This window comes from Amblyomma maculatum, chromosome 1, assembly GCF_055883805.1.
Source record: "Amblyomma maculatum isolate TAMU_Amacu chromosome 1, ASM5588380v1, whole genome shotgun sequence".
NCBI classification, from domain to species: domain Eukaryota; kingdom Metazoa; phylum Arthropoda; class Arachnida; order Ixodida; family Ixodidae; genus Amblyomma; species Amblyomma maculatum.
In genome coordinates this window covers 370,722,674-370,736,694 of record NC_139344.1, presented here as the reverse complement: position 1 = coordinate 370,736,694, position 14,021 = coordinate 370,722,674, and the positions used below count along the sequence as shown (strand labels likewise).

Here is a 14,021-nt window from a genome sequence, read left to right as displayed (position 1 = left end):
TTATGCTAGCTGCATTCACTTGACCCCTACAAACTTCTTAGTCTCATCCGCCTCACTAACTTTCTGCCGCCCCTGCTACGCTTTCTTTCCCTTGGAATCCAGTTTGTTACCCTAAGCGACCATCGGTTGTCCTCTCTTCGCACTATAGGACTCTTTTCACCAAATTTATTATTATTGTCATCATACTGTCATCGCCACCACCACCACCACTACCACCACCACCCCAGTCATAACTATAGCCATCACAACCACCGTCGTCGTCATCATCATCATCATCATTCACCACCACCATCTTCATCGTCATGATATCAGCTCAATTTCTCGTTATTGTCATCGCTACATCAATACAGTTATCATCATTGTTACTGACTGCAAAATCGCTGTCATCATCGCTACTATTACCTCACGCTAGACAAGGAGAATTACGATCGGTTACTCGTGAGGCCGTCTTCCTCAGACGTTTTGCCATGTAATGAAGTAAAAAATGTCCCGCGATGGATAGTAGGATAGGGTGCAATGTGAAGAGGTTTCTGTCGCCTTTGTGCTTGTGTTCACGCTTTGGCATTGCCAAATCTAAGCAGTCTTAAATGTCTCTATCAAACTGTTTGCTGCTCGGTTTCCAGGGGCATGTATCTGTAGAAAGCAACACGTGCTCACGGCGTAGCATCGCCAGGTCAAGAGTTACCTCACGCCGAGACGTGCGTCGCCATTATTCAGGCGGGAATATAATTAGTACGAGTAACATTATAATTAATTATATATATAATGCAAAGGTAGAGTGTTCTCACTCCCTTCGAGTACGGCCCGCTGCCAAGCGATGTGGAAAATCCATCACCTGATACCCGCAAGGGTATACGTGCTCTTTTTTCGTCGTTAGCGGGATTTTCATCGTCGATCTTGGGCTTCCATTACTTACCCAGGTAAGGTTTTTTTCTATGTTCGTCGACTTCTCGAACGTGTGCCGAATGTTATGATAGCGTCACATTCTAGATCCCTGCAGCAGCTCGAACGTTAATCCAACGGCAATAAACGGCAGATAAATGAAAGATAAAAAGAATATGAAAATCGTCTATTCTCGTCATTTCCTCGGCAGTATTCAACTACGCACGCAGGCTCATTATAACATGCTATCTAATCAAACACGTTTGTTTGTACCCTCTTCCTTCGAATCATATTTATTTTTCCAACGTTCACGGGCTTACAGTGTTTGCTCGGCGCTTCGCGAGAGCAGCCTCGGCCCGTATTAACTGTTTTAGTATTGTAATCTTTCTTTTCTTTTGTTTTTTCCTCAGGCGCTGGCTTTTGCCATAAAATCTCCCGCGAGATTAGGGCTAACGAACGGCCGCCGATTAATTATGCAACGCTTAATGAATGCGTTGCACCAACACACACTCTTCGCCTCCTCATTATTACTTTTTGTCGCCTGTGCTCGCCTACCAAAAACAAAGAAAGCACAAGCAAAGGTCAATTACAAGCTTTCCAAAGAAGCCTTACAAATATGCAAACATCGGCGTGATTTTTTGTTCTTGTTTTCATTGTTTCTCTTAATTTTCTTCCTTACCTTTTGCTGCGAAAACATTTGCTGACATATCGGGATCGAAGAACGATATCTAGGGGTTGTCGGCAAAATATTTATTTCCTTGCTATTCCTAAGTGTTATTAGAGGAGATCCGCAACACTGAATTTCTGCATTTCGTCATGGGAGTCTGTTTGTCGTGACCATTCGTTCCTCATTCAATACGTTGTTCTGACGATCCTCCCGCGCTAACATATTTCCTTCATGAAATGGGTAGCAATCGGGACTTCCCTTTCGAGGGAGAGACCAGGAAGAGATGGGTAAGAGTGTAGTCTTTCCTCTCCATCCTCCATTATATTCTTGCAGTTGTAGAAAACGTTCCCCCCCCCCTCCCCCCTACCTCTCCCGCCGAACGCAACATTGATGGCCGGTGCAGCCATTATGGCCGGCCTAATGCTGTCTTTGGGTCTTTGGTTTATTGATATCTGCGCCTTAGGAAAGAACACTACAAATGAAAGCAGAACAAACCAAGCAAAGCCCATTTCCACAAAGTCGTCTGCGCCATTTTACCACGGCCGGGGTCGTCCATTAGCGCTCCAGGGACGTTGTGTGCTCCTTAACTAAATCCGCGCAGTGTAAAGCGAGCTGCAACCATTCCTACAGATCAAAAGTAGAACTGAAAGAGGCTTTTCGCGTTTAAGGATTCTTCGACGTCGGCCGCCACAGGTGTCCCGTCCAATAACGACATCTTTGGCACCAGACTGCCAAACTAGAGGCAAACAACAAGCCACCCTCAAGTACTCAAGTAACAGTGTACGCATGTTCAGCCCAATAAGCAAATGATTTCACGATTCAATAGTTCAGACGCCATCTAATCGCACATCTTTTTCACGTAACTAGCCCTGGCTGCCTTATCAGCCACGATTATTGCCAGTGCACGATTGCCAGAACTGAGGCCAACCACGACCGTTTTCAAGTGTAAGAACAGCTTTCAAAATGCAGTCTGTGATTAGCGTAGGACAGCTCTGGCTTTGCCGATTCTGCACGGTTTTATCAAAGCGGACCAGAGAATGGATAGTAACGGAGAAAGAAGCTCTCAATGATGCCAAACGGTGCGGGCGTTTTGTTGAGCACGAAAAAGAAAGGCCTGGCGAGAAAAGATTTCTCCGAGCACAATAGACATCGGACACAAAGTACCCAGCGCCGGCACTTCGGTTCGCGTTTTCCGTTCCTTTCTGCATTTTTCTTTTCTGCAGCCGCAGCCCGTGGCGGTCTCCTGAAGCAGCGAAATCGTTATGCTACGCTTTGGGCCGCAAAGATGGTTGGAGGGTGTGTCTCCGCCAAGTTAGTGGCGTGCGCGGGGCTTGTAGTATGAAGCACGGATTGTGCCGACGACGCATTTTTGCTTCCATAATGTTGCCGTCGCGTTTTTTGGTGCAAATACATGTTCGCAACAAGAAATCTCAGCACAAGTTCCATTTTCGAAGGCATCCTAGTAGAACGGTAAGCTTATGTTGTTCTTTAGGTTTTTTTTTTCCTCCTGAATTTATTTTTCATGCATCCTTACCGCCCAAACTAAAACACCCTAAGACTGCGACAAAAAAATGAAATGCCGCAACGGCGGCCCACAAGCAAATTTGGAAAGTTCATGAAAGTTTTCTGCGGGCACGTATAAATATGCGCATCCCTTACTTTTGTGTGTGTGTGTGTGCAATGTTTCCATGAAGCTGCTGTTGTCAGTGGCCACAGACGTCAGTTCTAGACTTGTAGTCATGAGTTTCATTAGATCTTCTTTAACAGAGCTTTGTTATCGCTTATTATGTCATAAATGAATAAACTGTTCGGCTTTGCAAACGCTGATTTCTTAGGGTAATTGACGTAGATATATATAGACGTGAACACTGCCCAGGGTCTGCAACCTATGCCAGAACCAGTACGTATGCTTCGTGTTGTAACCAGATGCCATGAAATAATTTCCGCTTGTAATTATACATCCGCTCTGGTGCATTTGTCGGCAACACAGTACGAATCTCCATTTGTGTCCTTGCATATCTGAAGTGCGCCTGGCCTTTGGTGCGCTTGCCAAGCATGTCCATAATATTGTTACGCCGATTGTGCCTCATAACACGCCGCTCCGCACTGGGTCGAAGAGATACAAACATTGTTACCCATCCCTGTAACAATATTATTCCTATGCGCGACCGCTCAATCTTTTTGAATAAGCAGTGACTGAATGCATAAGCGAGTGGGACATCAATTGGTTAATGACTTAGTGAGCGAGTTAACAAATTACTAAGCAAGCGGGTGCGTGAGCCGGTAAGCAAGCCTGTGCTTAAATGAGTTAATGAATGAGTAACCATGTGTATAAATAATGAATCAAGATTATGAATAAGCGGGCCACAAAATAAAATAAGCGACCGAGAAAATGCATGAACAAGCAAGCAAAGAAGCGGGTAGATGAACTATTAAGTGAGTGAGTTATTAAGCGAGCGAGCAAGTAACTATAGTGTAAGTGCGCTAGTATTGAAGCGAGTGGTTGGATGAACGTGTGAGGTAGTTAAACGAGCGAGTCAGTGATTAACCGAGTTGCATGAGTGAGAGTGAGTGAGTGAGTGAGTGAGTGAGTGAGTGAGTGAGTGAGTGAGTGAGTGAGTGAGTGAGTGAGTGGGTTAGTGAGTGAGTGGGTTAGTGAGTGAGTGAGTGAGTGAGTGAGTGGGTTAGTGAGTGAGTGCGTAGGTTAGTGAGTGAGTGCGTGGATTAGTGAGTGAATGAGTGAGTGAGTGGATTAGTGAGTGAGTGGGTGGTTTAGTGAGTGAGTGGGTGGGTGGGTTCATGAGTGGGTTAGTGAGTGAGGGATGGATGGAATCGGTGGGTGGGTGGGTGGATTCATGAGTGGATTTGTGAGCAAATATGCGCGTGGGTGAGCGATGGAGTATGCGAATGAATGAGTACGTGAGCGAGCAAAGCAAAGCAGAATTGAATTCACGAATAAGTTAACTAGCAAACGGGTGGTGTACAACTGCTAAGCAAAAAGAGGAAGCAAACGAGAGAGCGAGGTCAAGGAGACTGTCAAAGAAAGGTATATCCTTAGGCTTATCTGCCCTTTATTTGAGGTTTAGTAGAATCAAAAGGTGTGAAGATGGGAAAATATGCGCCTGATGTAAAGTCCGATAATCGATTTTTTTATCGGTCTACGGCAGTGCTGGTAAAGAAAACTGCTCGGGGAGTGGGCCACGTCGAAAGCTGGGACCCGCCAGGCCAATTTCGGTTCTCTCAGCGGCCGAACAAAACGAGCCCATCGATCGTGGCTCCACGCCGCCGCCGCCACCACTTCTGAGCAAAGGTCTCGCCCATAAGAAGAGCCGCCCATTACGTCGCCCCAGAAACTTTTCTCTTCCGCTATTCCTCTACTAGCTAACCTGGCTCGATGCATGGCCTCACCGTGCCTCCGCCAAAGCCAATACAAGCTGACTTTTGAACTGCCGGCCGATCACTAATTGCTGCCAGAGCCTCCTTGAGCACAGGCGAGGCGAGATCAAAGGGAAGCTTAGCCAGAGTACTATGCTGGCTCTCGAGATAATGTATTGCTCATCTCATGCAGCCGGCGACCCTCCAGGGGAGAAGAGCTGGGGATGTAAAGGGAAGCGGGAAGCGATGCGCGGCCAAAGAGGGGCAATAAATGCTCCCTCCAGAGCATTCGTCTTATGCGAGAAGCGAGAACGGTCGCAAATTGGGTCTGAAGCAGGAAAATGGGTTCCGCAGTTGTCACCTTGCTGCATTTCACGTCAAGAGAATTCAATAGATAAGAAAACAATGATGGTAAGGAAGATGGAAAGATTTCGAGCATCTTGACAAAACTGTTTCTATTAAACGCATTCGCCCATGATGTAAGATTACTGCGAGCCTTTGAAAGGAGCTGCTTATACATGTAAGCTTTTTAATTACAATTGTGTTCTGATTGATTGTTCGGATACGTCAGAATGTCGCTCCGAAACCATGCTATGCAGTGGGAGTTAAAGCTAGTTCGACTTCGCCGCATACCCTGTTCATGGTAAAGTGCGCACAAAGACATATCCCGGTTGTCAACGGCCACCTTGCATTTGACCAACGCAATCAAAGCAGTCGCAATATATGGTACACTTTGCCCATTCAGAGCAATGACACTAATTTCTTGCGCTTGGGAACTCCTTATTGCACAAAACCAGTCCAGGCCTTCAGAACGCTGCAGTGTTTCAGTGGGACAAAATATAGGTGTGCGTGACGCTTAAATCGCGCGAACCGAAACGTTCTCCAAATATTTGCCTAAATAAATGTGAGGTGCCCCGCCGCTGTGGCTGAGGGGTTAAAGCACTCGAGTGCTGAGCCCGAGGAGGTTTGATCCAGGTCGCAGCTGCCGCGTTTCGAAGGGGGTGAAACGCAAGGCTCCCATGTACTGTGCTATGTCAGTGCAAGTTAACAAATCCCATGAAGGTGAAATTACCGCAGCCCTCTAAAACGGCGTTTCTCGAAGCTGTTACCGTTTTGGGACGCTAAACTCCACTTAAAATAGAATATCATATCATACCATACCATACCATAGCATACTATACCATATCATACCACACACTATATCATACCATGCCACACCATACCTTACCATAACATGCAATGCCATGTCGTACCATGCCATGTTATACAGAAATTTTTGGTTCTTTTAGGATGGTTTAGTGCGAGAGGAAGCGCAGTTGCGGAAGCCTCGTGTTTCTGACCAGCATATTTGCCGCGTTCCTCTTGCAGGAACGCCAGCCCAAACTTGCGGATTGGAGGTAGGCGACATCATCATCACCATAAACGGCATCAGCGTGCTGGAGGCCTCTCACTCGGAGGTGGTCCGGATAGCCCACGCAGGTAAGATTACCGCGAAATGCATCCTTGCCCTCGGATGCAAATCGCCGGAATTCCTTTTCCTTTCAAGAAGTAAATTAGTGTGTGTGTGTGCGCGCGCGCGTGTGTGTGTGTGTGTGTGTGTGTGTGTGTGTGTGTGTGTGTGTGTGTGTGTGTGTGTGTGTGTGTGTGTGTGTGTGTGTGTGTGTGTGTGTGTGTGTGTGTGTGTGTGTGTGTGTGTGTGTGTGTGTGTGTGTGTGTGTGTGTGTGTGTGTGTGTGTGTGTGTGTGTGTGTGTTTGCGCGTGTGCGCGCGCGCGCAACACAGAAACACGTTAGTCGTAAAAGACGCATTCCAGGTTCATTCTTCAGCATACTTACAGCGCTTCGTGAATAAGGCTGTGTTTTTTGCTCGGGTATTGACGTATTTCTCGTGCCTAGACAGGAGTTCAATGTTAGAGAGAAAGCCGTGGGTTTATACTCCGTTGGTGTACTCCACCCTTAGGTTGCATTCTGGGATGCTTTTCAATCACAACTGCCATAAATAATTTTCACCAAACCAGCATATCGCATAGGCGAGCCGATGGCCAACGTCAAATGTTGCAGTAAAAACAGGTTGAGAAAATTCGATACATTGCACGCAAATAATTTATCGCCTTCTGTTGTTGTCTGTGGTTCCTTTCCGGTTGAAATTTGAGACACTTTTAAAATGAAATATCTGTTCAAAATGTTACAGACATAGGAGGAGAGAGACAAAGTTGGGCCACCGTTCGCGCAGCCAATGCCTGTATTGAGTCACAGGAAGGATTACATGGTAACAGCAGGCAGCGGTAGTCAAGGCAGAAAACCAATGGCTTCCTTTAGGTCTCCATCATGCGCTGCCTTTCTCTATCGACATCTTGTGCAGGCGGCATAAATACACTTTCCAGTCAACGCGTGGTCATCGTCGTAGTCAAAACGTGGCCGCAATCACCTGACTCCTTCAAGCACACTCAACACCATCTAGACATCTAGGCCTTGAACTGTCTCTCAAAATGAGACCCTAAATTACTGCATGCCTGCGTAGAAGCACTCGCGACAAACATGGACAAGTACAAGACGAACATTCATGATGGAAAACAGCGCAGCGAATACGGAGAGCGAATGTCTTGTTTCAGCCTTGCCTTCCGTTTTTGCTGCTCAGTGGTCCATAATGCGCGCTCATGTTGTACACACCTGCAGTCTCTTTTCAATGTTTAATTTCGCACGATTTTTTTTAATTCTTGACCAAGCAGCAGTGTCAGTCTAATACTAGTCGTTTCCAGGCAACCGGCTTTAACGTTTACAATTAGGTTTCTTCAAGGTACGAAGAAGGCTTCTGTAGCAATTAGTACTTGTGTTGATGGACATCGGAAAAGAGAGGAATAATGTTACCTATTTAGTAGTTTGGTTAACTGTTTTTTATGAGCTGCTCTCTATGTATTACTGTTAGGTGCCTAGTTGCAAAGACAATTCCTGCAATGCAGTTGGGACAGGAAATGTGATGGGTCAACTATGCCGTAAATTGCCGGCGCTGTGGAGACTTAGCGGCCTTTTCGAAAGTGCACGTCTTTTAGTTCGAGAGAGAAAAAATTATCTTTGTCGCGGCACATTGGGGAACTGTGTTTTCCAAATTGTAAAACATGACATTGCTATTATAAAGTTCGTCTACAAACCCGTAATTGCAACGAGATATCTAACAATAATACTTAAAAAGTTTCTCATTGGGAATTAGCTTAGCAGCCTACTAGCTAACATTATTCCTGTTTTCTGATGTTCACAGCACTAGCTCAATTTTGCCACGTGAGCCGTCTTCATATTTGAAATAAGTCTGCTTTTGCAAATTACTGGCCGGGTTCCTTGAAACGCCTAGTGTACAGGGTAAATAACACAACATGCATGTCGTTAAGGAATGCACCATTACTTGTTGCTCACAGTCACTTATGAAGGAAACTAAAGATTGATTTCACAAGTATTCTTTAGGCGCAAACTTCAGCTTCTGCGCTTCATCCGATGTAATACGAAAGGCTTCAGTCTAAAAATAGCCTTGTTACAAGAAGTTAACGGATGGGGTGAAACCGAATAATTCATTTTTATAGTTCGTACTGCCTGCTATTGTAGAGAAAACAAGTTCAACCTAAGTCGCAGCCAGACACTAAAGCTCAAATAAAATATCCAGCAACCTGTTAGACGGTCTTGATAAATTATTAGTAATAGTCCGGAGCAAAATTTCTGTACTTTAAGCAAAATGTACTATCCGTGAACATCCACATTATGCGCATAGATATGCAAGAAGCGTGCGTTTAGAAGATAAGGAGAAGGTTTTGAAGAGAGGGGAGGCGTGAGAAGTGGCTCACTCTGAGTGGACACCTCAACAGCACTTTATGAAAAAATATGATATGAGATAAATAAGAAAGAAGTGCAGGCAGTGGGCGGGTCTAGCCCGCTTGTACTAAGGCCTACGGTGTTGCGTCTCACCGTGCCCACTCCCTGTGGCCGCCGCGGCGGCTGTTCGCTTGGAGGCTCACGTCACTTTGGGCACTCGCAGGCACGGAGGTGCTGGTGATGGAGCTGGCGCGCACGTGCCACGTGCTAACGCCCAAGGTGAAGGAGCTGGCGCCCATCATGTGGGGCTACCTGCAGCGCCTCAGCTGCGGGGGCCGCAGCAAGCGCTGGTGCCGACGCTGGTTCGTGCTCAAACCCGACAACCGCCTCTACTGGTACAAGAACGAGCGCGTAAGAACCGACCTCTTTGTTCCTTCCTCTCTTCGCTGATCTTCCTCATAGCCACATACATTTGTTTCCGTAGCGGACCTGACTTAGAGAGTTATTTTACATTCCGCTTTCTCATTTTCACGACGACATTAAACGAGCGACTACGCATTGCCACCACGGTCACCTCAAACATATTGACATATGACTTCAGAAACGCGAGACGGTTGCATCCATATATATATATATATATATATATATATATATATATATATATATATATATATATATGAAGGAAAGAAGCCAACAGTAGGCGAGGCCAAGGAAAGCGTTGGGGATGGTAAAAGTAGCAGGGGGGACAGCGGCCGATGTAGCTCAGTTGGAAGAGCACCGGACGCGTTATTCGGAGGTCGTGGGTTCGGATCCCACCATCGGCACTTTGTTTTTTCTTCTACTTTCTGTCTAATTATCTTTCCCCTAAACAGATTACATTACTAATTTCTGTGATTATCCAAGTAAACATTAAAAAAAAAAAAAAGTACCATCCCCAACGCTTTCCTTGGCCTCGCCGACTGTTGGCTTCTTTCCTTCATGTATTATAACGAGCACCCTCATTTCCCTTTGATTGATCTGTATATATATATACTGTTTATACTGTTCACATTTACAGGAGTTTAGTCTTATGCTGATTATTGGAATAAAGTGGAATAAAGAGCATTAACTGCAAAGCGGAAGGAAAAACTACGCGCCGATATATATATATATATATATATATATATATATATATATATATATATATATATATATATATCTATATCACAGGAGCAAAAGAGAGCTTCCCCCCAATGTGTTAATACTTGCAGCAAAGCATCTTTTACAGGCTATTGCAAATACAGTTCTTGAGGCGTTACTTTTATTGTTCTTGACGGTTATTGCTGTGGAACCTGCGAAGACGAAGAGAACACAAAACGAATAAAGCAGCTAGATAACCATTTCTCCTACGAGAAAAAGAAACCTCTGCAAGCACCGTGGAATGCAGGTTGAAGTAATCCCGCCTATAAACGCAAAATGCAAAAAGAAAAACACCTTGAGTAAGAACGAGAATGCATTTGTGTGCCCAGATTATCAAGGCATGCTAAGTAATGCTCGAATAGATAGCAAATGAACGAATAATTGGCGAAGCTATGTTTAAGTGATAACTGTATGCTAATAGGACGCGTCGATCATACGTACGTCGATCATGTTCCCTGAGCGCCAAATGAGATGGGAACAGGCGAACTGTTCGGCGGCTTCCATCCGAGCCTCACACGCCGACTGCCATGTTATCACGGTGAAAATAAAAGGCGTTCTTATGTAGCAGCTGACTATTTCAAATAAAATCTCCTGATTTAGCTTTTACAGTTTTAGCTGCTTTGTTCATTTTACGCTGACAGTACACGAATTTGTTTCCAGTGATGCGGAAAACTTAATTTAGTCACTGATACTTGGACTACTGGAAACGTTTTTTTTTAATCAATTAACGTATAAAAATTGCTACTCTAGAGCGTTTTGACGCGCGTTTCTCAAGGCAGAAGGACAAGCTGCTGGTATCATGCACTTATCCATTGAGTAGCAAGCAATACACAAAACTTGCTACTTGTGAAAACGGAAGCCTTTTATTTGAGTCACATCCACACATAGCACACTAAATTCGTCCCATTCCCGGTTCTTCGAAGCGGTGGCCTTAAGATAGAGCATCCGCCTCACATTCCGGGGATTCCGGGTTCGGTCCCCGGTGCTGCCGAGTACCCATCGGTTTCGCAATGGGTGCAAGATATCCCACTGCTGTTCGACTGCTCTTCTGCGGTGAATTGATTGTGAAAGGGTTCTTGGGCAAAACCGTCTCGCTAATGTAAATTGATTTGTTTCGCCACTAAACAAGCCTAAATCCACCTCTTGCGGTGAAGTCACTTATGTGGACCTTTTTCGGTGTGTCTGTGCATGTTCGCTATGAAGGTATTTAAAGCTGCAAGCACATTTTTAAAGCCAAGAACCCTGAGAATATTCCCAGACACCCACTGGAGAAAATAGGAAGCCGAACCCACCACCTCGAAAAGCCAAAGCGGGTACTCTATCCCGAGACCTTGGCGTGCGGGTTTAAATCCCGGCCTCTGCAGCCGCTTTTCGATGGAGGCGAAAAGCAAGGAGCCTGTGTGCTGTGCGATGTCAGTGCACGTTGAAAAATCCCAAGTGGTCGAAACTTCCTTTGGATGTTAAATCCTATGAACCAACCATCCGATTTTTTTTCTTATGATTTGCAAAAACTAAAAAGTCATTGCTGTTAATGAAGCTATTCAAAGCACGGAAATCGTGATATATCAAAAACAGCACTGGGAAGGAAGGTACAGTGTTGTATGGATAAAGGTATTTCCAGAAGAATGCTCTGTAGCTCGCAAAATTGGCCGGAAATATCCGGCTGAGTCGCAACAGCCTTCCTATGCCTCATGCGCTCATCCGGTTTCAGCGGCGCTAAATAATAGATTACCCATTTACGCAATCTATCTGCTTATGAGGAAAAAGAGGAGCTTCATTGCATTGTTTCATTCGTTAAATTGATAATTTAGCACTCGAGGTTTTATCTCTCTTTCTCTATTTTGTCTCCAATTCAACCCCCTCCCCCCCCCCCCCCCTCTTTCCCTCTCCAGCACAGCAGTTTCTGCTGTTTAATAGAATGGCTTCCTTAGAGGTCATTAACGAGCTCATTTGTGGGCTTGGCTAATGATCTAGAAATCCGAGGCCCTATCGTTGGCAGCAGCTCGCGTAGGTCAATTAGGGTAAAGAAAGAAAGAGAGAAAGAGAAGCTCTCCCACATGTAGATATCATGCTTCGCATTGCATGACTGAGCGTGGTTTGTACATAGGCCGCAGCGGGTCAATAGCGTTCACTATCACGCAACGCTCAGTAAAGGCCTCCCGCACAATGTACCGCGTGACCTCTTATCCACGCATGGCACGCAGACCTCCGAGCTGGTGGGCGCTGTGATGCTGGAGGCGGTGTCGGTGAGCCGCGTCGTCGAGGCCGGGGCTGAGCACGCATTTAAGGTCGTCAAATCGCCGGGGACCACATCCAACGCCATCTACTTTGCGGCCGACGACGAAGAGGCTGCCGGAAGGCATGTACCCTCTCTCTTTATCCCTTTTTCCCGAACTTCTAATTTTGCCGCCACCTTTTACCATTTTCATTCACTTGACACTCGAAAGAACGTCAACTTGCATTCGAACGGCTTTCATTACTAAGCCATTCTGTCCATCTTCATTAATCGTTCATTCGGTGCCATTCATTGCCATTTTTTTCCTTACTGCCTACTTTCGCCTCTTATCTCTTCTTATCTCTTACCTTATCGTTCGCCTTTCCGCTTTTTATGCGTGTGTGTGGGGTAAGAAGGTTTTTTTTTGTTTTTTTTTTTTTTTTTTCATTTTGTGCAGGTCTGTATTTGCCAAGCTTGCAGCGTTATACATTCTTATATGATCCATCAATGTTACGCCGCCTCACTTTTAACAATCGGCTGTATCTTTAACACCTTCTTTATTGCTCTCCTCACCCTATTATACTCTACGTCCCTTTCTATTTTCTATGACAGAAAGAAAGAGGAAAACGTTTACAAAAGTACCACCGTCGGTCTTGTGTGATTACCTACCTCAACTGCTGACTCTGCTGACTCACGTTTGGTTGAAAATGTGCGCCTTCCAAGAATATATCTGAATATTCACCCCCAAATTCTTCATAATAGCAGCCTAATCCCTGAATCAAGAATCGGCTGTCCACCCTAATCTTCTCTTTGTTTTAAATGGTCTGTACCCCACACTTTACTATCTCCACACCACAGTTTACGGCCGACGTCCATACTATTTGGTTATGCCTGCGTTACTCAACATTATGCGTCAATAGGCCAGCTTCCCAGATGATGTGCGTGTGCAGTGCTATAGACGAAATTTTTTTACTTCAAAACCAACGTACGGTATTTCAGACATTCTTCTTTTAGAGTGCTCACTGTTATCACTAGTTACGTAACACTCTGCTCTAAAGACTCCTCCTACAAATCATGCAGTGGTTTTCTTATTTTCCGGCTTACGTTCATTTCCAAACTGGGCCTTATAGCCCTAGAGAGGTACGCTGACAATTCTTCAGAATAGGTAGATGAGGCAGAAATATAGCTCTTCGTATTAGGACTAATTTAATATCTCCAAAAATGCAAAAAAATAAACATTACCTGTATTCATTATTGAATTTTAATACTCGGAGTATGCTGCCACTCGCGTCTTTAATTAATTGTCGCTCTGAGCATTGTTCTCTCTTAACTTTTTCACCCCTTATTAATTGCTCGTAGTGCCGGTACTTCCCACCGCGCCTGAGGAGTTGCCGTATGCGCTTGACTAAAGACAACACTTTATTGATTGTGGTGGATCACGACACAATTGCAAGACACTGATAATAAATCAATGGAGCGTCAACTCAGGTGGTTACAAACATTGCCCTATACTGGCCCAGCTAGACTGAACGCAATTATGAACGCACGTTTTGAAGCCAGAAAGCATACCTTTACCACATGGTATGGGCTTGCCAATAAAACCAAACTATACCTCCTAAAGAAAGCCCAACGTGGGTGGTTCAGGAGATGGCATTGTCCAGTTCCGACCTCGCGGCACAAAGGACCTTCGTTTCGAGATCTCGGGCAGCGGCTTCAACCAATGGAGTCCCGAACTGGGAACCCAATCAGGCCGCCGTTAACCCATAAACCATTTTCCTAAATACATGTTTTATACTATATTATTACTGGCATTGCTCAGTTCAGTTCTCCAGCTGTATTATGTATAGGGCAAATATTATGCCATACGGTTTGATGCCTCATTTCACGTTTAGTTACATATACCTTTT

General features: G+C 45.1%; 1 protein-coding gene across 1 annotated transcript in view; it reads left to right on the top strand.

The window, feature by feature from the left end:
* The window catches only part of LOC146208188 (uncharacterized), a 52,329-nt gene that overhangs the window by 26,842 nt on the left and 11,466 nt on the right, over positions 1 to 14,021 (top strand). The window contains exons 6-8 of the mRNA XM_084591831.1: positions 6,293 to 6,403; positions 8,944 to 9,131; positions 12,104 to 12,258. Coding sequence (XP_084447957.1) covers positions 6,293 to 6,403; positions 8,944 to 9,131; positions 12,104 to 12,258 — 454 coding nt within the window. The remainder of the gene's footprint in view (positions 1 to 6,292; positions 6,404 to 8,943; positions 9,132 to 12,103; positions 12,259 to 14,021) is intronic.